The 23,336-nt window shown below is 42.3% G+C and overlaps 1 protein-coding gene across 1 annotated transcript in view; it reads right to left on the bottom strand.

Moving 5' to 3' along the window:
- Positions 1-3,282: 3,282 nt before the first annotated feature.
- The window catches only part of tshz2 (teashirt zinc finger homeobox 2), a gene marked incomplete at both ends in the record, with an annotated part of 39,911 nt that continues 19,857 nt past the window's right edge, over positions 3,283-23,336 (bottom strand). Inside the window, one exon of the mRNA XM_083895196.1 lies at positions 3,283-6,323. Within this exon, the coding sequence (XP_083751322.1) occupies positions 3,283-6,323 (3,041 nt within the window). The remainder of the gene's footprint in view (positions 6,324-23,336) is intronic.

The raw sequence follows: 23,336 nt of genomic DNA, 5'->3' as shown, positions 1-23,336 counted from the left end.
ACATTTCTGACTTTTTTTCCCTCAGAATTCCGACTTTAATCTCAGATTTCCTAATCAAATGCCAGCTTTCTGACTTTGATCTCAAATTCTGATTGTTTTCTCAAAAATCTCACTTTAATCTCAAAATCTCACTTTAATCTCAGAATTCATGCTGGGTTTCTTTCTTTCTTTCTTTCTTTAAATGTTTCAATTCTTCACGTGGCCCTAATACCCTTCCGTATTATCCACCTACGCTAGAAAATACATTTTGTTAACTTAACTAAGTTTCTCCTGGGAAAAGTGTAAACTCCTATGAAGAGCTCTTCAGAAAAAGTGAGACATTTCCTTATGTTTTCCACTTTCATTGTAAACATGGACGCAATCAGGATTTATTACTGTGTCACTTCTGTCTAATAAAGAGCACTGCAACAAAAACATGTGATGTGTGTTCATGTACGTTTTTGTGCATAATATTTTATCATAATCAATCAGTTTGAAATGAAGATTGTGTGCACGTGTGTGTGTGTGTGTGTGTGTGGTGTATATTTAGTTGCAGAAACCTGACTGTGATCTGTAATTAGGCGTGACATGTTAGATATACAGTGTGATTAACTGTGTTAGTATGCAAACATCCAAAACAGATTAATATAAAGCATCAAGAGAAGTATGGGTTCATTTCACTTAATTACCTGAGATGTGTCACCTGAAGTAAATCAGTGTTTAATAACTCACGTGTTTATGTTGGAGAACATTATGACGCAGTTATGTACTTTGACTCTCACTCACAAATTGCAGGGGTTAGAATGGTTTTAATCCGACATAGGTTCGCGCTGCTGTTTATCATTCTCGTGCACCAACAACAAGTCGCACGTCGACTTTCGACTTATTAGTGCAAATTACGGTCAGAAACGACTAATTTCCCGCTCTGACTGCACCGATGACGGCATTTTTCTTTGGTTAGCCTTGGGCAAATTTCAACTCGGTTGTGCTGAATCCTCAAAATGTACTTGTAAGCCCGTGCATATATGCTCTGAATAACGATTTGGATCTACACACGGAGAGAAGCACTTTGGATAAAAAACTGAGCCGCAACACACAAATAAATGCTTCATAAAAAATGATAGAAAACGGGGTGAGGTACGTCTCAGCGGTTTACTGCAGAGCATTCCTGCCGCAGCCGAAGAACAATGCTCGCTTCAATTTAGAATAAGTTGCTCCTCTAAAACATAATGGCCCTACAGACAAATCAGAGATCCATCGGCGAAGAAAGGCACTAAATAATTTATAGCTTTAATCTGCTCACTGAGGTGTGTGGTCTTTGACAGTAATTATAAATGCAGGCAGAAATTATAGCTGAATACTTTAACTGCATTAAGAGTCATCTGATGAACAACGTGATTGCCTGCTCATTTCCAACAATAGGGGGCAAGTCGGTGTCACAGCATTCAAATCACCACAGTGTCCACGTGCTTTCCCCCCCATTTGCCATCAAATGTCAGTCGCCAGTTATAAAATACAGATTTGATGGGTGGAGGTAATTGAGGACTTGATTGCTCGAAAAGAGATGAATTGCATAAAATGTTTATGAATTTAGAAGGCAATTATTTTTTAATAGCCTTGAAATAATAGAGCTGGAGGAAATATGTTTAATTGTTATGATAGCATCTCGCAGCAACAGCAGCAGTGTTCACAAGAAAGCAATAAAGTCTGACAACAAGATATATCTATGGAGGTGTATCTAAAAGTCATATGGCTGGAAAACAGGACGCAGTACAGTAGCGGGCTATTGTCCTTTGTCTGCTCAAGGCTTTATTCTACCCCAGACAGGAAGGATATTGTGACTTTAAATATTACATTAGTGGTTAATAATAATAATCACATTCTATATATAACTAGATTAAATATTTTATACATCCATATAATTACTGAATGTTTTCCTGGTGATTTCCTCATATGTTTCCTGGAAAGACGCGTGTAATTTGGCTTTAATTACAAGGAGAATTGGAATTTCCTTTATGATGAATCGTATGGACTGTAATTGTTTGTAGTAAAATGTGAAAAAATCACATATATATATATATATATATATATATATATATATATATATATACGTATACATATGATATGTGTGTGTATATATATATATATATATATATATACACATGTATACATATATGTATACATATACGTAAATATGTATACATATACATGTATATGTACATATATGTACATATATATATACATATGTATATATGTATGTATACATGTATACATATATACACATACATATATATACATATGTATGTATACATGTATACATATATACATTTATATGTATATGTATACATATGTACTTACATATTAAATTGTAACTTACAATGTTTTTTGTTTTTTTTAAATTTCCAGAAAAACCATAAGCAATTCTTCACTTAATATGACTCGACTAAATCCCAACATCTTTAGGGGCATTTTCAAGCTTCTAACTTCACATATGCAATAAATAACCGACATGAAAATAATAATAAAAAACAATACAAGCTGTTATCAAATGTTAACTCTTTATTTGAATAGGTAAAAAAAGGTGCATGTATCACAGGTATCATCTGTCTTGCTGTTATCCTTTTGCATGAAACGCACTGTTGTTGTTGTTGTTTTTTTTTCTTCTAAAATTTATTTACATGTGAAATCCTGTTATTTTTGAGTCATGTACAGAATCCAAAGTCTAAACTGGTGATTAAACATTTATTAAAGTGCTTTTATTCCCCCCGCTCTTTTATCATTGCAACACAAAAACATCTTTACATAGCAATACACTGTACAGGTCTGCGTGTGTGTGTGTGTGTGTGTGTGTGTTACTGTGTTGTCGGGGTACCGGTTTCTAACAGCTGCACATTTCTGCAGATGTACTCGTGTCACAGAAGTCGTAAAAGTACAATTAGTTCATCATTTTTGTCTTTTTGAAATACAATTGTAACTTGACATATCATACAAATAAATAGTAGTCATAGCCGGGGCTATTGCATGCAAACATCAGCAATTAAGTTTCTTCAAGCAGTAATACATTTCATTACTGGTGATGCATTTGAGCAGGGTGCAAAAGTACCGCTTAGTGTTTCCTTATACAATTTCTAACCAGTGTGTCGTCGCTGTAACGCAATGAAATGTTTTAATAATGATGCACACTACACAATGCTAATTGAAGAATGATTGAAATATCTGACCCGTGTATTAAAATAAAAAAGGAAGAAAAAGGAAAAAGAAGTGACAATAATATATATTTTTGTTTCCAAAAAACAACAAAAACTACTCCCTGTCCATTTCCACATATTGTGAATGGTTGTCGGGAGATTTGCTGTGAGTTTTACTCAAATGGAGTTTGACCGCGTGATTGCTCGCAAATGTCCGACAGCAGAGCTTACATTTGAACTTAGAGTCCACGTCGTCCTCTGTGATGAGGGCCTCCGTGGCTCTGACACTGAGGACCTTGGACAGTTCAGGCTCGTCCACCTTTGTCTGGTGCTCTACTGGCATTTTGCACATGTCTTTGATTTGGAACCCAAGGTGGGTTTCCAAATGGGAAATGAACCCGTTCGGTGACCGGAACTGGGAAGCACAGTCATTGCAGTAGAAGACCGGGTGGCCCGTGTCCATGTTCTTCAGAAATTTGGTCCCTCCGGTTTTGCGCAGTTGATATTTCACGTTCGCTAACCAATGGCTTATGGTGGTCATGGACAATCCGGTGAACTTGGATATGTGCATCCGTTCCTGAGGGCCGAGGTCTGAGAGCAGGTATTTCCCTTCAGAGGTCTGGAAGAGGCTGGAGGCAAACTGAGCTTGCAGGATGAGGAGATGGCGAGGATTCCAGTTGGACTGCCGGCCTTTACGCTTGTGGACAGAGTACACGTCGGCCGACACATCCTCAAAGCGCCGGACGTCCGATTCCAGTTTCATCGTCGGGATCCTTGACGGTATGGAGGGTTTTGGCGTCGTGGCTTTTGGAAGAACTTTGACCATGTCGGCGATATCGGACAAAGCGTATTTCTGTGGGATCGGGGTGGAGGGCTGTAGTAGCGCCGAACTCGCCTTGCTCTGTTTAGATTTGGTCAGGTCTATCGGTTGGTCATCGTTAACAAAGAGAAATGCGTTGTCGGGCCTTTTTCTTGTCGGGTTTCCAAGCATTAAAGCTGGCTTCTCAATGCTACGATTAATGTCAGCAAAAATGGACTGGCTGTGAGAAGATACTTTATCTACTCTTGAGTTATTGGGCTTATTTGCTTTGCCCAGATGATTGTTCAGAACTGACTGCAGAGCACTGAGAGGGTTTATGCCAAGTATATCTGGGGTGTCACTGAAAGGCTCTGAAGCAGTGCTGCGTCCATTGCTGGCAGAGGGGCTTGGTGTCTTGCCTCTGTCAGAGAAATCTGGGCTCAACTTCTCTTTGATCACGTCGCTCCCTTCATTCATACAGTCTGCGTCGAGCTTTGAAGAGGAAGAAGAATCATCCTGACAATCGCTGTCATCGTTCTCTGCCAGATCAAACTTAATATTCTGACTTTCTTTACCATCGCTAATGCCAACCTTTTCTTTTTTGATGTCCACAGTTTGATGCTGTCCCTGGGGAGCATCAACTCCCACAGCACCATGGTACAAGTTCCCCTTTGGGGCAATCGGCCTCAGTTTGTGGTTAAATGTCTGCTTCAGCTGCGTTGTGGGAGATGCAGAGAGAGGGGCATTTTTGATGATGCCAGAGAGCTGATAGGCAGCGTGAATGCTGGGGTAGGCGCTCCAGCTAGGTGTCCCCGTTTGAGCTTTATTGATGGCAGAGGCCACGGTGTTTGCTAAAGATTTAAGAATGTCCCCTCCGCCACTTGAGTCCTGTTCAAGATCCTCCTCGCGGAGATAAGGGTACTTAAAAGCCCCATTGTCTGCTTTTTGAGGTTCGCCCTCTTGCTTGTCATCTTTAGCTTCCGTTTCTTCCATTTTGTCGGACTTTCCCTCCCCCTGGCCTCCACTCTCACTCCTCGCAGGGGAATCAGTTTTTGGAGAAACCTTTTCTCCCTCATTGTCACTGACAGCAGGCTCAGCTAAACCCTGGATCTTCTCTATAGCCAGGGGGTCGAGCGCTAACTGTTTACCCTTTTTAGAGGCCGTGTTTGTGACTTTGATGAAGTGTCCGGTAACCATCATGTGTGTGGTGAGCTGCTGAAGGGTGTCGTGAGAGCTTCCGCACTCCATGCATTTGAGAATCTGAGACTTGCACGTCTCAAACTGCCAAGTGTAACTCGCTCCGTTTTGATAGCCATAGCGATTATTGTTAGCGTTTGAAATGGAGGCAGCTCGCTGTGCCTCGGTGTAGCCGGATATACCGGTCGTAGAATCGGGGGAACACGGTCTCGTTGTCTCAAAGGCTCGTTTCTTTGCTGGTGGCAACAATTTGGGTGTGAGAACTGGGATTGGCTCTTTTAAAGGCACTTTTTGGTAATGCTTAGTCTTAATCATATGGACGCTCAAATCCTGGAGTGAGTCAAACGAGTGGCCACAGAACATGCACTTCAAAACTTTTTGCGCATCCTCCTTCCCTTCCAAATCGTGCAAATTCCGTTTCCTAGATTTAGAAGACGAGGCAGAGGAATTACCCTCTTTACTGTGGTTGTTGTCCTGGTAGTGTCCACTCTTACTCATGTGGACCGTCAGCTCCACCAGAGTGTCATAAGCTGCGCTACAATCCTTACAGCGAAACCGGCTGGCTCCAGTGAACACGGAGGCGCAGGGTTTGGTTGTTTGCCTGTATAGGTGGACCGAGCTGAAGAGATTGGGTTTCGACATCGGCTTTGGCGAGAGCGTCTGCTGCAAGGTCTTGGACAGCGCGTCCTGGTGCCAGTCAAACTCACTTTTGGTGCTCCCGTTGGTGCTGTCACAGTTGGCTTTGCTGGTGTTTTTGGCCATTTTCAAGTTCATTCCCATCCCCGTCCAGTAGGAATCGGACAGAAAGTTTGCATAGGCTGCCCGCATTTTCTCCAAGCTGCTGCCCATCTCCTCTTTAAGTTTGGAGCCGCGACTCTCGTCATCCTTCTGGCTCACGGGTGGCGAGGAGGTTTTAAAGTCAGAGAGTCGGTCGCTGCTGTCGCTGAGGCGCGACTCGAGCTCCGCGTCTTGATTGGAAAGGACACTAATGGGAGAGTTCTGGTTGCTGTAAGTGTTAGTGCTCTTGTTGTCGAGCTCTCTGTCCTCGGACACCTTCGGGCTGGCCTTCTCCGAGCACTCCTCCTCCATTTGACTGTCGTTCTCTCCGTCCTCCTCGGGGACGGAATCCTGGAGAGCAGGGTCTTCATCAGGCATATACACTGGAAAAGAGAAAATAATGACATTAAAACCTGCATAATGAGTTTAATTTTCATTTAAACAATATGATATTTAAACATCTAATAACACAAATCCTAATATTTTTGTGCACGGCAATTTAAGACATAACATAATGAGAGCTGTGTTGTGCCTTGGAGAGGTTGGAGAGTATGCCTGGGCATAATGTCTTCACTAAAAGACTGCTGCTGGTGCAACAACACAATGTAATTCACGATGGGCCATTGACTTAGTGCTGCGTCCAAGATTTTCCTGGCCTCAAGTTGAGATGTTTACAACAATCATTGGCCACTGAGTGACAAAAGGAAATTGATTCCTCTGCTGCCTGTTAAGTGTTATTGCAAATGACCTATTCCATAGTGATTATGGATGTCACCAAACTGCAGTGAAAATGTAAGCCTTCTGTTCTGAATAACTTCTCCGTCTCCCCGAAGCTACACGTGAGGAATGGCTGAACACAAACTCAGCTTTTCTAATGTCCCCGCGTTGCTCTGTCGATAAATTAAAACACTTGACTGGAGAAGACGAGACGACATTAGTTTGTAGAAAAAAAAACAACAAAAAAAACACATTTAGCCACCGTCGCAAAGTTTCAAAATGAAGTCATCTCGCATCGGGGAAATGGACTTTGTTGACAGCGAAAATAAAAATATGTGCAAACGCGCGCGTTGATGAAGATGTTGATCGTGCTCGTGGAAAAGCTGATTCAATTATCAGTGTTAAAACTAGACAATTATACCGAATTTCAAATGATTACAGGCAATCCGTCATGCCATTATATTTTCTCTGACAGTCTCATAAACAGCAATTACTTCTTTCATTATTCACCTGTTCATTCTCCCAACTCATAGAGCACAAACATTATTGCTTCAATTAACAGATAATTAAACAACACTATTTCTAATTGACACATTTCCCATCATCCAATTAGGGGGAAACTCTGACTAAGCATACAGATTCTACATGTGGCTGCAGGGTCTGCTCCACGTTAGACGAACACAGTTACAGGAGATTAACATGTCCTTATTATTTTACATCTACCCAACTGGAAAAAAAAAACAACACATCAGCAATATCACTTCTATCAGTGTTTGTGTATCTTTTCATGACGTAACTGCAATAAATGCAGTCTGTCAGCGTTGTCACACATCTGAGATATTTTCCACCTCACAGACACAGCTGGGAAATGTGCATTTTGGGGAGAGATGTGGGAGATGTGCTTCGAGTTAAATATGAATAGGACATAACAGCCCTGTCCAGGCACTTATGCATTTTATGTGGTTAATATCTCTTTTCTGAATAGAGGGCACTCCGCGAAAAAGGGCTGAAGCCGAGCACTCAGGAGTCCCACACTGAGCGACCCCACAGAATGTCATCCCTTCTTTGCCGTCTGAAAATAAGACTTTTTTTTTTTTTTTATCAATATTTCAAAAGTGCCTCAAGAGAAGCCCTGGAGGTGAACTGCTCGCCAGCTAATGGATGGAGATGGAGATGGGATTCGGACTTTCCAAACAAACACGGAGAATGGGGCCTCGTGAACAAGAGCCTTCACACACACACACACAAACACACGCGCGCACACACACATGCCCTAGTGTTTTGTGACCTTGATCCACCGCGAGAGAGATGTTTTGATTGGCCAACTGAGATCAGTGATGGCCTCCAAAACACCCTTGATGCTAAGGGAGAGAGTTGTCAAGAGCACAGAGGTATGTTTTATTTATAGTCTTATATATAGTATTCACAGTGGAGAACACCAGTGGCTATGACAAGCTCCCAGTCCATGTCCACTCTCTTCAAAGTCATTGCTTAAGCGGAGGAACTGGTGAGAGAATGCACAAAAGTGGACAGATGAACATTTTTCCAGTCCAGTGGTTGTTAAGTTAAAAAAAAATTGCTCAGTCTGTCACGCAATTGCTATTTCCTGAATGTTTTATGTCCCTTAATGTTTTATGTACCACCAATACCCGCCATTCGGTATGACCTACATGATATTAGAGCCAAGCACTTTGTTCCAGAAATGACCACTTATATTACACATGGTTACATTACCGTTCAAACGTTTGAGCTCACTTAGAAATGTCCTTATTTTTTAAGAAAAAACACTTTTTTTCCCAATGAATATAACGTTAAATTAATCAGAAATACACTCTGAACATTGTTAATGTGGTAAACGACTATTCTACACACTAAGAAATCAAAGTACGAGACTGTACCTAAAAAGGTACAAATGCTTTGTCGCTCCAGTTGTAACCTATCAGGGTACAAGCACTGTACCTTTAAAATGTGTACCTGCATGTTTGTACCTCTAAAGAAACATTTCTGCACCCCTAGTGACAAAAATGTACCTGTACACACTGGGAAAGGTATAGTGTGTGTACCCTAATGGGGTACAACTGGAGCGACAGCAAAAGGTACAGTCTTGCACTTTGATTTCTTAGTGTATAGCTGCAAAAGTCTGGTTTTTAATGGAATATGTACATAGGTGTATAGAGGCCCATTTCTAGTGTTCTAATGGTACATTGTGTTTGCTAATCGCGCTAGAAGGCTATTGGATGATTAGAAAACCCTTGTGCAATGATGTTAGCACAGCTGAAAACAGTTTTGCTGGTTCTTTGACGAAAGGGCAAAATTATTATTTTGAATAAAAACCATAATTTCTAATCTTGTCAATGTCTTGACTATATTTTCTTTTCATTTTGCAACTCTTTTGATGAATAAAAGTTTGACTTTTAATGGAAAAACAAAAAAATTGTATAGGTGACCCCAAATTTTTGAACGGTACAGGTTTTTTTTGTTTTGTTTGTGTCTTATCTTGGTTTTGGAGGATGGAATTGACAGAGATTAACAGCTGCCCTTCCTGCTGGTCTTTGCCTTTCTATCAGATGTCCTAAGTAGCAGACATCCAGAGGCACCAATTAACCTTCTGGCTGGGATCACTCCAGGATACCTGCACGTCTAAACGCTGCGTCTCACACACACAAACACAGCCGCCAACTCTCGGTCGACCGCAGTACTGCTACCGTGCTACCGTGCGATACCTTTTTAATACAAGGTTTAAGATGCCACAACACGGACATTGTACGAATTCACAATCGACTCCTAACATGGGGGTTACAAAACACCGCTGCTGAAATGACTTTGTGTTTCTGTGTCACGAACAAAAAAAAAAAGTGAAGCACAGGAAATGCCTGCTTTGAAGATGTTGTCTGCGACTCCACACGAGGCCTCTCCCAGCTCTAACTAGCCTTTACAAAACAAGAGGCTGGCATGCCTCGCCTGAGATTTAGCATGTCATAAACTCCTGTAAAGGCTCCAATCTGTGTCACTACAAATTTATATCTTCAGACAGAGATATGCAAAGGTCAAAAAACCTGAGGTGTCCATCATAAATCAGACAGTTGAAGTGTTTATAACCTTTATCCGTTAGAACAGACTCTTGGCAAAGCGAGGCCTGGATTTACAGAAGCAGCGGCCTGTTTCGGAGCCAAAAGGCTTTTTTTCATTACATCCAGAGAAACTCGCTAACCACACAGGAAACGGTACATTACATTTACTGCTATATTCAATGGCAGCACGCTACCCTACTGGATTGGTGCTTACATGACAACACCTTAAAAAAGAGAAAGTGGTCTCAGACTCCTGGACCCCCACTGAATGAGTACGAGTCAACTTCAGGGAATAATATCTTCACAGAGCACGATCCCCTCCCTCCCTCCCTCGAACAAGCCAGTCTATTCAAAAAGTGTCAATCATTTCAGAGATGTGCGTGCCAGCTGTAAAAGGGCATTCCGTTTTCCAGTATCAACATGCCAGCAGAAAGTTTTGTGGTGGTGAGAACATCAACATTTATCCCTCCGAAGGTCAACATTTCCTTCATTAATCTGACAAGCCTTGGAGAGTTAGCAGCCTGAGAAGCTTAGCTAATGGACAGCTGCAATACCCAGCGCAGGACTTTTTTTTTTTTTTTTTTTTTGCGAGTATCCGTGGTAACACTATCTTCAGAGAAGATTGGGTAATTCATAGGTGCCAGTGACAGGTCTGCACGTCTGTGCCACTTTCCCCCAGTGCTCTCCGGTTGTCTCAAGCTACAGTTTTTGCTGCTCGCAAATCAATATCTCTTTTTACTTCTCATTGATTGCCTAGCAGTGGGACCAACCTAAGCAGGACTGTTATGACATTTCTAGATTTCCCCCTGTCCTTGGAACAATCAATTACAAGCGCATGGCAATCAAAACCTCTTTGCAAAATGAACCTGCTCCATGACATTTTCATCTCCCGGATTTATGCTGTATAAAGAAAAAAAGAGGGAGAGAGAGGAGGAGGGGGGGGGAAAAAAGGTCTGCTGGATCGACACAGCACACGCTAACAACACAGGTCAGGATCACGGAACAATCCCCAGGTAACTCTGTCACTGTCATCCGTTTTCACTCACATATAAGCAATATTCTCGAGTTAATTGTGTCTGTGCATTTAAAAAAATTCATCTGTTGTTATAAATAGGTGTGAAATGTCAGTCAAAAAGTACTTGTAAAAGTGCACACACACACACAAAAAAAGCTCTTTTGTGCCTGTGCTGTTGGAAACAGGAGGGAATGTTTATAAAAGTCGCGCCGACGTGATTTTCTTCAGTGAGCTATCATTAGACTACGACACATGTCACCAAGTTTAATGTTTGACAGTCTGATATCTGACTCACTCGGTGAGCGGTACACGTCAAGATCAAATGAACGAGTTGTCAGACGTCCCAACGATAGTCCTGATGACACATCTAAAAGTTAATTCCGAGACTGAATCACATGAGAAACAGTGAGGAGCTAATTTCCGAGGCCTGGAGCCATCCATAAAGATCTGTAAACACCTCGCTCTTCATCGTTCGCTGTCAGGAAACAGTCTCTCCGAGCCCAAGGACACCGCAGAGTAAAGAGAGAACAATCACACTCAGTCTGCTCCCTTTGACAAATTTTGTCTGGAGGTTAATTGATATCACAGAACGAAATTGTTTTTGACTTGCTCCTAAACAGGAATGTGCCGTTCGTTCTCATCTGACCCATTATTTCTCTAAAAACGCTTAGGTGTGTAAGTGACACCGAGGATGAACCCTTACAGGGACAAAACTATGCAGAGACATAGGCTGGATGTAATGTTGTATTTCACAAAGAGGATAAAGAATAGAGGAGACAATGAAAAGTTGGCTTATAAGCAGCCTTGAACTCCCACAAAGTGGTTTTGTTGGATCTTTCCGAGGCTTTGACGACAACAACCACGAGACACTCGTGTTAATTTTTGTATGCATGATGGAGATGTTACTTAAAGTGCATTACTTACTTCGCTAAACACGAGCTATTCATGCGGATAAATGCCTTTTGCTTTCATACACCCTCAACTTTAATATTTAATAGACTAATATAATCAGATTTAAAAAAAAAAAAAAGGAAAAGTTGCAGCTCGCAAAAAAAAGACATGGACAACTTGAGGACAGATTGTGAACAAAGCAAATGGCACAATGTGCTCAGATGGACCCAGAGCCAGATTAATATGATAGGATCACAAATATGACACCATATCCTGCCATCTGGCTGTTCATTTGGGCAAAAATGATCACAATAATTATGGCAATTAATCAAAAAAAAAATGTTTGCACAACCAACATTCTGTTAAGTAAAAACACAAGAGAACTTTGCAGAGCGCAATCAACGCGCGATTAACGCGGGGAACTATCTGACGGCAGTCGACTCTGAGCTCCGTGGCCGTGGTTTAGTTTGGTTTATGAGGGTATCTTTTATTTAATGAAACAAAAAAGCCAAATCGTGAATTTTACAGAGCCACATCAGATTGCCCCGCCTAGCTTTCAGGAGGCCCTTCCCTCCAGAGATGTGAAGCTGCTCCTTTTGATACCTTACGAGAAGCTTCTGCTCCGAGACGCATCAGTCAGCCCACTGCCTAATTGGAAGTGAGCAGTGGGAGAACACAGTGCAATCTGCACTCCGGCACCTAAGTCATCACTTTGAACGCAGCCACAGCCGCCGCATCGCGTGCATTTGCCTGGTGTTGCGTCTCACCAAAGGGTTTTCCTATCAGCAGAGACACATATACACACAACAACAACAACAACAACATCCACATCCTGTCTCGCAGACTTTCACCAAGACCAGCGCCGCACAGTCAGCCGCAGATCTGCTATTTGTTTCTGTAATTATATTAAAGGTAAATGTTCAAACAAATAAAATATAACATATATTTAAATTATTAATGCATTTATGATAATATGATCTCATAACACTCACAGGTGTCACTTTTGATATTTAAAGGGACAATGTGTAGTATTTATGGGTTTATATAACCCAAAATCCACTTTTTTAGACATATTATGTGCTCCTGCATTGTCTAGTCGCTGTATAATAGTTTTTTGTTTCATTTTCGTAGTGTTTCAAAAAGTCATGTGAAATAACATGGTCGCGGGCCGCGGTTGCATAGCCACTGTTAGCAGCGAGACGCCATGTTTCTACCGGAGCCTGTAAGGACAAACGCGAGAGAACAAATCAAGCGTCTCTTTACTTGTAGCAGGAAGTCCCGCCTCCTCTCTCTCCGCTTCGTCTGCTACGGCCGCGGTAGCTCGCCCTCTCCCTCGCCTCACGAACCTCATCTGCTGACACGGAGAAAGACGACGAGGACGACATTTGACCAGCTGCGGATACCGTAGCGCTCAGGGAAGGGAGGGGGTGAGCAGAGCAGCAGGTCTTTGTTGTAAATTTCAGCCTCTCCTCTAGATGGCACTATAAACTACTTACTTCACCTTTAAAGTGCATTTCGCATGTTATTATTCCGTTGTACTGAGGCGATGGCAGACGTCTCAGAGACAGACAGACTAAGCTGAGACTTTATTTTTTAATCTCGGCGACGCAACCCCTTCAAACGATATTATCCACTGCTGAATAAGCTTGTACTGTGCGCGACACAGCGGCCTACTATTCGCCCTCCTCCGCTAACAAGCAAGGGTAAACATAAACACTTTGGCGAGCATATAGGATAAAGTTACAAGTGAAGAGGCTTTAAAAGCCTCAGTGTATACATGTCAGATTATATATCTGATCTTTTCTGCCCTGACTGATACAAAGTTCCAGTCGGTGGAGCAGAAGCAGGGCGGCTGCAGCTCCAGTGTGTTTTCCACACAGGAGGGGGGAGGAGGAGGGCGCTGCCTCTCCACCACCGCACTGTCACTTGGTTTCTGAAGAGCCAGTGACATCGCTCTCCAGGAGCGACATGATGAGGTCTGATGGTTCCTTTCTGCAGAATAGCAGTTTACCCCTCATTCACCCTTATCAGAGAGCGAAGCCATCATCTTACAGTACGCCACTCAAACGGCTGCGCACATTGGAGCTGACCAGTCGAGCAAACAGGGCGGTACTAATAAAAGACCATCTTGCTTTCGGTTCAAATTTCCCTGATTGAATGTCAGTCAGGAATGTTTGCGTGTCAGCACGGAGGAAAAGTGGGCCATCGTTTAAAGAACCACTGCCTTGAACACATACGGCCTTTGTTCTAATTTTATGAGATGCTGAGTGAAAGGTATGATGGCCCACACATTTAAATGCAATGAGCTCTTTGCTTTGCATGCTACACACTTCTATTTCTGATACGATTTGAATATTTTCAAACAGTTGATTCACGCCGTCGTCCTGCTTTATTTTGCATTATGCAAAGCAACAATATTTGAATTGTCTTTAGCGTTCAATAGCTTTTTTTTATGCAACGTAATCTCCAATTATTTGGTGATTAGGGCTGTTTCATATCCTGATAAAGGGGTGATAGTATGTTATATTGCAATGTACTGGTACTGTAAGCAAGGTAATATACTGCACCATTTTCCCCCAGAAAAAATACTAATTAAAAGTAATGAATGACCCGTTTATTGTATGAGCTGTTTATTTGTGTTGTTTTTATATTTTCTACATTTTTATTGCATGTTTTATTTTTGTTCTTAGGTCTATTAGGTCACACGTTTGTATGTTTTATTTATGGGTTAGGGTCTCACACTAACCCTAACTAACCCTTTACGGGTTAGGGTCTCACACTTTGTTTCAGCTGTTTTTAAAGTGTTTTATAAATAAAGTTGGATTGGATTAGAAAACTCCCATCGTAAAAATAAAACAGCTTTCTTTTTCTAGTCAGATGAGTGGAGGACGGGGGAAGGAGTCAACTGGCTTACACTAATGCTGCCAACTAATGGTAGGAGGCTTGAACTTCTTTATTTGTTTTTTATTTAACTTTTATTTGAGATTGAAACATCTTTTCCAAGGGTGACCTGGCCAAGAGGTCAGAAGCACACGTCATTCAATACAACACAACTGTCTGCAAAGACATATATTTTCATATTATGATCTATAATAATTAAAAGAATCAATCACACCATAAAATATCACAGTATTTTCTTCCATTCAGAGTTCCTCTGATATCACAATGTGTATGTGTGTACTGTGTATCTCTTACATTGTTTACACCGAATCACATAAGATGGCAATTACTGCTGCGGTGTGTTATTTTAGATTATTTCAGCGCCCTAACATTCGGCTATCATGTGACCCTGTCCTGTTCCCTCTCACACAGATGTTGATCCGACCCTGTGATTATCTGCGCCGCCTGTGTTTGAGATAAAACAACCGACATGTAAAAACACGTACATGCACTGTGCACATAAATAAACCCATTTCAAAGGCTGCACAGAGCGAGGAAGGGATCTCAATCGTTAGGAGTTCTCAAACGGCTGTTTAAAAGTAATATTCAGCACATCGAAGAATTAAAAGTTGTTGCATTTCATTCAAAGAAATTGAAACGATTGGCAATATATAAGTGCAAAATGGAGATTAGAGAGACACACAAGTGTTAGTACAATTGTTATTATTATTATACTGTTTGATTTTATCAAATGGATAAAGCCAAACATATTGACCAAACAACAAAAAATGGATTAAAATTGGCATCATTCAACTGGCACTGACTGCACTGATTTATAAAGACTGGCATCGGCCCAAATTGTCCAAAGTACTTCGACTTTTATTAGAAACAAATAATCGGTTCAATTTACAACATTATGCATGTTTTAAAGTGGGTGGTTTGGTCTTAGTCGATGATTTATTTTGTCTTGTGAATATCCCTTTTTTTTTTTTTTACATTGTAACTGTAAGCTCATTCACTAACAGTTTGCACACTTTGTTACTGTTATTCCTCCCATTCCTCCCCAACACTGTCCCTGCATCATAAACTTTGCATGAACCCTCAACACTGGCCCTCCCAAACAACAACAGCCCTCTTCAAGGTCAGGCCTCGATGACTCTGATAGTGCAGCTGGAAGAGACCGTGCATATTCTATTAAAACAATCTGCATTTTCACTAACTCCTCCCGCTCGCTCTGTCCCTGTATGGATCTTTCATTAGATTCTGGTTCCCAGTCAAAGCTTTTCTTGTACAAGCAGTTTTATGCAGTTTTCAGCAAAGAGAGGCATTTTTTTTTTTTTTAAACATTCCAAGTTCATTAATAGTAGATTGCCACTTTTTCCCTTCATTAAATACAATGAGGCTACAGAGTGAATTTGCAGCTGAAGCGTGGTACTGTCAGTTTCTAGTGGGACCAAAGGCTGCTTCATGGCAAACATAAAGGGAGAGAAGCGAGCCCGCCAAACCTGGAGCTCTGTGGGACAAGATGAGCAACAGTAAGTGAGGCAGAAATGCTTCAAAACAGCTCTGCTCCCCCCCTATTCAGATTCATTTTAATGGAAAATTTGTTGTCAAGTGTCCTCGGCAAAATGATTAGGACCCACTGCTTTCTCTAAAAGTGCAAACTTCTGGATTTGCCTGGTGCGCATTGTCACTTTGACAGCCAATTCTGAGAACAATGGCTGCCCAAATAGTGAAATGTGTTGGCACCCGTACTTGAAAGTTCCCCCCCTCGAAAACAGGCTTTCTGCTGTTTGTGGGTATTCTGCTGTGTTGATATCTAGATGTTGATTAGAATGAAAAAAGAAGCCAGTGAATCGGGGCTCCATGGAGCAGGCACATCAACCATTGTAAGAGATTGACACTCACTCCATTGAGCTAATTATATCCGTTCATAAGACCTGTTTCAATAAAAAAAACTGGTTAAAGACTAAACTCGTTTTTGGAGCGTCTGAATCAAACCACTGGAAGAATTCACAGGAAAACCAACAGTGTTTAATGGCAAGACTGCCCACTTTTTCTCTCTGCTTTTACTACATATAATTACAGACAAAATATCTGTGGGCTTTTATTGTGTGCTCACATTTTGCCAAATTATCCTTAAGTCACCTTCAGTAAAAGAAACATAATAAAACCCCCCGTATGTGAAGCATTATATGTTCATTAACAGTCCACTGCAAACATTGCCGCGCTGTTCAAACATTGCCACTGGAAAAAGTCAGCGCAACAAAAATATTTTCTTTGTGCCATATCCTCATTTAGCCCACGAGTCAGCGGCATGACATTTCTAAGGTGTTCAGCTGTAATGGAGGAGGAGTAGGTGCCGACTGCAAGACGAGTGCAGAGCCTTTTTTTATTCATTGCATGGGAGAAAGTGGTTAATTTATTGAAAAGAAGGTAGGCGGACGAAGCAGCGGCACGGAACTGATACCCTGCGTGGCTGTAGGTTGTGCACCAGCGGGGAGGAGAGGGGGGGCGGTGAGGGGCGGAGGAGGTGGAGGTGGAGGGGAGGAGCGAGGAGGGAGGAAGAGAGAAAAAAAAGAGGGAGGTTGAGGGAGGTGGAGACCAGAGCGACAGAGGAACGGTTAATGGAAATGAGTGACAGGCTTTCAGAATGATTTACAACGGGTGGCGCTGCGGCAGAGCCGGCGCTTGATGGATGATCCTGAAAGACGGAGACGAACCATAAATCATGTCTTTGAATCATTGACAGAGATAAAGGAGGGGGAGAAAAAGCAATGGCATTGACGTTCATTCTTCCAATAATGTACATTGACGAGTTACACTACGGAGCCTTAATTAAAAAGTGAACACGGGTCTTCTCCCTCTCTCAACCCCCCCCACCCACCACCACCACCACCACCCCGTTTCACCCACACCCCTCCCACCCTCCCCTGCCGGCTAGGCTCCTCTCTTCTCTATTGCGATATCAATGGTAATTAAAGATGCAGTATCCCCGGCCCATGTCCCATAGTCACTTCCTCCGGCTTCCCACAGCAGCCACATTAGATAAGTAGTCTGCTCAAAGATAATGTCACCCCTCACCAATATCAATGTGGGTCTGGCCATCTTGTTTCTACATCTGTAAACACACACACACACACATGCATGTACTCTCTCTCTCTCACACACACACACACACACACAGACTGAGATGTGAAAGAAAAGAGGGTCGCTTCAAACGCACACACTCGCACACAATGATAAACAAACATTTTGATATTTAACATGAGAAAAACATTCAGCAGCCATTGAATCCATCTTCCTAACATCCCTCTCCTAAAAAATTATGTTGTTCAGCGTTGAGTACAGATGGCACTTTGATAAACAGGAGAAGCCCCTGTAGGAGCACACGGCGCCTGAATGAGTGGCATTCCACATCAGCTGAGCTCCCTTAAAGTGCACACAATAGAGCAATGAGGTGAAAGTAATCCTAAACATCTGTCTTATATGTCCTACACGCACACGCTGTTTGTTCAAGTTCTAGGAAAGACATTAGCGAGAAGGGGTGAGCGAGACGGAGAGAGAGGAGGAGGAGGAGGATATATCAATTCATGCGCTAGTTCTCCAAAGAGATTAAGCGGCCAGGGCCTCTGTTGTCTGTCCTCTCGCAGCAGCTCTGGCAAAACAAAATGGAGAAGCTGCCCCCACTAATGCAAAATACCCTCTTTCATGACATACTGTGGTTAAGCCAGCACGGTTAAAAGAATACTAATACACTATATCATCATGACTTTTGTTAATTATTGAATCTTTTACAACCTACTTAAGGAGCAGAAAGCACAGCACAATAGAATAAAACGCTGATAACGGAGTGTTTTTCAAGGGGGGCGCCTTGTGCGGAGGCCAGTTCCAGCCTATGTGAAGGAAAAAAAAAAAGGACCAGTGATGGAAATATAGCAACGCGCGTTGCACTGTCCTGTTTGACGACTGCGCAAGGAGACTGGGGAGCAGTCGGTCAGCCCACTGTGGACGGGGGAATATTCACGGACAAACAACTGAAAGACACACAAAGCTGTCACTACCACTCCGTCTCTGTCCTGCTGTGAGACGGCGTTTTGGCAAGCCGAAATGGAAATGAATGCACAATGGTCATCTCGCATTGAAAAGCTGTAGAAATAATATTGGTCAGGCAAGAAGACTGCCTGGCCCAGTGTGTGTGTGTGTGTGTCTGCATGTGCGTGTGTGTGTGTGAATGATTTGTGCCGCAGCACAACACAAAAGCTCACACTCAGGCTTTGCATGATTTGAGAATCATTTTCACTTGAAGGCTTGAAGTTGTTCATATCATGTTTGATCGCATCCCTGCATCAAAACACCGTTTGACGGACAAGGGAAATAATTACTTGTCATTCATGTGTCTGAGGTTCCTCTTCTCCCTTTTGTTGCAGTTAAACATGTTCCCCTGTTAAACACACACCACACCAAACTCCAAAACAAAACAAAAAAAAAAGACTTTGACTCCCAACTTTCAAGTCGCACTCCATCACGAAAATGAAACAATTTCACTGAATTCACCAAAGAGGAATATAAATCTCTTAACTTCCAACGATTTGGCCGAATGAATCAAAGACTTTGAGCGTAATGAACTTCTAAGAGTCCCCGTCATTAGCGGCGATAGCTCTCGTTGATCTTAAATGGTCTTAAAAGATGATCCATACAGTAATGAAGCCAGCTCGGCTGCTGGCCTGGTGCCCAAAACAGGACATAATCAAAGTCACGGGGGATTTGCTGTAGCTACTGTTACCCGACAAGATCCCTCGTCTACGCCTCTTTGTGCTGCAGCTTGAAAATTAAAAACAAAAAAGATCAGTTTGGTGCTGTACTGTACTGCAGACTCGGATACATATTCACATTCACATCATGTGTTTTGGAAGGAACTGCGAGCTGGGACCAAAGAGCCGCAGGACAGCTTGAAACCTACTATAGTGTCCAAGGCCCACCCTCCTCCCGACTCTTCTGCCTGGACCACCCTGCTCGCCATGTTACGCTCCATGACAGGACGATGCTCCTCAGTCCTTGGACCCATCGCATTGTTTTTCTTGGACTACGGTGAAAGCAAATAGCAGCTAAAGGGCCCCGGCGCTCGCAGTAAAAACCAAAAACCCATGCAGTCATTCATCAAAGCTCAGACAACTTGCTGCTCCCCCTCCACCCCCCCAACGACTACCAACCCCCCGAAGGCACGGCCACCCCCAACCCCACGCTCTGGGTTTTAACTAGGACTCCAAATAATTCCAGAAATGACAAATGATACTTATATCTCTGGCCTGCGCTGAATCAATAAGCATGCAGAACAACTATCCATCTTGAGAGGTATTGACAGACGTTGCTCGACGTCAGTGGAGAAGCACTTTGGTGGCTTTGTTCAGGATTGGGATGGAAAGAACAGGAGGGAGGAAAAGAAAAAAAACAAGGAGAAACGAGCCAACACTGTGAACAATGAAAAAAAAAAAAAAAAAAAAAATCACATGAAGTGTCGCCTCCGCAGATTTTATTCCTGAAGAGAAGAACACCTTCCGAACAATGAGGACACCGACTGACCGTTTGCCAAAAATATGCACAGACTCGTGAACTGGGACAAGGTTTTTACTTTGACAAGAACACCTGCACATGTTTACATGGCAGTTGTGTGCTGAGTATGCGCTGATGGGTGGCGATATGGCCCCACTCTGGTCCCCTGGCTGGATTGGAGCAGCTGACAGATAGCACTTCAGAGCAGCTTTAGCTGCAGCTCCCCTTGAGGGGCTGTGATTGATGACTCGCACTGCCACCTAGATCCATTTTCTCCTCCAATCTGACTCCTCACAGGTAGAGTGGAGCACAGCTTCCCTCCCTCTGTCAACCCTCCCCCCCCCCCCCTCCCTCTCTCTTTCTCTTGCTTTCTCTCTCAACTTCGAATTCAAGTAGGCTCATTTTTTTTTTTTTTTGCAGAGAAGAACAGGCTCGACTTCAAAAAAAACAAACAAACACCTACTTTAAACGAATTAAAACCAGAGACATACAGAGGGAAATAATGTGTACTAAATGCCTGGCAGAGTCATTTTCATCCTGAACATTAAGAGATCAAAAAGTAAAGATGGAAATGCAGACATAATGTCATTAGCCAGGAAAATGTTAAGACCCAGGACCCCTGCAGGTCTGAAGGCATTTAAGAACAGTTAGCTTAGCCATCTGGTAGACAATTACACGGGAACAAACACACTGCCTCAGCAAATAAAGCTTGGCTCATCAATCACGAGAATGGCCAGAAGTTGGCCTGTTATTCCCTCTGATTTAATAACCCTGTGAACTGCAGTATTATCCACTGCACTGTCTTCAACTCTGCCGAACAACATCCCATCACTTTAGCGCGCGCATTATGTGGCAGAGGAACTCGAAGTGTGAATTTATTTGTCCTCGCAGTGGTAATTCATTTTTCTAATTTAAAATTTCCAGTTAATCAGCTGTTGATATGAAATATTTCGGTGCTTAACCATTACTGCTTTAATTTGCAGCAGGCTGCGGAAATAGATGGAAGCGAGATGGGAGTGCAAGGTTAAAAGTAAAAAAAAAAAAAAAACATTTCAGAACAGTTGCTGTTTCCAGCTCCGAGTAGTTAACTTAATTAACATTTGCCCCGTGCTTTTAATTGCAATCATACTTTCCCATGAGACCTGAATGAGAATTGTCTGGTAATTGCAGATGTTGATATGAGAGATGATGACACGATGTCAAGCCGGTTTCTGGGAAAAAAAAAAAAGACTGAATAAAAAGAAAGATAGTCGCAATTCACAGCCACTGAATGAAGCCATAAATTCTCTCACACATTCATTTTATAAACTTTATGACACCACAGTGAAGAACTAACCTCCAAGAATTATCCAAAACACACTGGGGCCTCTTTCACACTAAATGAGTGGGTATACCAGGGGTTTTTAAACAAAAAATGGGGGCAATTAACACTATTCCCACTGCCAGTTGTTGCTCCTGCCCTGTGCTGGTTCTTCCAGTGACATCACAGACACGACTGAAACAACAGCACCATAGACCTCGGTGATCTTTTACTTTAACAGTCAAGGGTTGAACAATTAAATCAAATCAAAAATCACAATTTGAAAGAAGACAATCAGCTAATCGGAAAGTCTGCAATTTAGGACATACCTCATACAGCATGTCAGATCCATTGTGTTATCAATGGTCTTAACCAGTGATAGATGATCTTTGGCTTTACACGTTCTTGTTGTTTCATGCCAATTAAACCATTTTTTATAAATACCTCAGTCTTCATCCTTGCATTAGAATATAGAAAAGTTCACATTTTGATGGTATCTCATGGTCCATCATGGTTTAAATCTGTATCTCGGTGAATATTGAAAACAATATTGCAAGTCAAATCGCATTTGCAATATCTATCAGACAAAATGGCAATTTGAAATATTTTTTGAAAGGTCTCTATTCAAATCAATAGATCAGACGGTCTGATAAATACACAAGTTTCAATAAAAGCAAGGTTATAATAAAGCTCATAGTAGTAATATAATGCAAAAACAGAGTACATGGAGAGGAAATTAGCACGTTCACAAGGGTCTAATATTCTCACCGATGCCGAGCAGAGCCGGAGCCAATAAAAACCTTTGTGCACTGCAGAGTCCTTTGACTCGGCAGTGACTGCCGTTAAACCCATTCCCTCTGACAACAAAAAGAACATTTAAACCAGGGATTAAAAGGGTTTTGCTATAGGTCATAAGTTGCCCTCCTGTACTTGTCGGAGGCCTCATGTTGGCACTGCTGTCCTTGCTGCTAGCATACTTTCTGCTGTCGCTACAGTTTAAAAAGAAACAAAACATTTTTTTTGGAAAAGGTCTGACCATCATTGGCGTCTTTGGGATTGATAGACGGGATTGGGCAACTTTATGGAAAGGTTTTTTTTATTCCATTTAACAAGTTGTCAACCTGTCTTTCCTCCGCTCCGTGTGTGGGAGGAGCTACAACACGATGAAAGCGGAGGAAAGAAACACAATCGGTGAATGCATCGAATAATAAAGGGATTATAAAAATGGCTTCGGTTTCACGGGTTTGCTGTCGGTGGCGCAGGCTACACCAACCACCCCCATCCCCTTAAGCTAATGGTAGAGGAAACACTGCCGTTGCAAACAGGTAGTGACTGAAATAGATCCCTAAACAGCCTGAATTTCACCTGGATGCAGGTCGCTCTTTGTCACTTTCACCTGGGTGTGTTCTAAAGCCAAGAACACATTCATCTGTGTTTCTGGGTTGTAGGCTGCATGTGTGTGTGTGTGTGTGTGTGTGTGTGGAAGAAAAGAAGTAGGCCACCGCTGCGGTCTCCGATTCTCTTCAGTAAACGTGTCACCTGCGAGCTCATGTGGCCCAGCTGAGATGTGAACAGGTCTGGCAAGAACCAAATGTTTTCATTTACCTCTGGGGTATCTACACTCTGCTTTGGGAAGGTGGCGGCAGGGCGAACATGTCAAGATAGCGGCCTGGGACTCTGAGCCTCTGGGAGAGGTCACGCACTCAGGACATGGATTCAGAAAAACATCAAAAAGGATTTTTTTTTTTTTTTTTTTTTTAAGCTACAATAAAGGCATCACTGCATACTGTTGTGGTACTAAAAAAAAAACACAACAAACATACATTGTGCTTTTAATCTTACAGATAAAGACAGACGGGCTCACACCTCGACACCCGAGAATGAGCCTCATTACACCTTTAGGCTCACGTCAGATATGCGCTCACATTGTTTGACGAATCTACATCCTACTGGGCAGCAGGGGGTGGCG

The sequence above is a fragment of the Microchirus variegatus genome, assembly GCF_963457635.1.
Source record: "Microchirus variegatus genome assembly, chromosome: 9".
NCBI lineage: Eukaryota > Metazoa > Chordata > Actinopteri > Pleuronectiformes > Soleidae > Microchirus > Microchirus variegatus.
The sequence above is the reverse complement of the archived record's forward strand: the minus strand, read 5'-3'. Positions and strand labels throughout refer to the sequence as shown.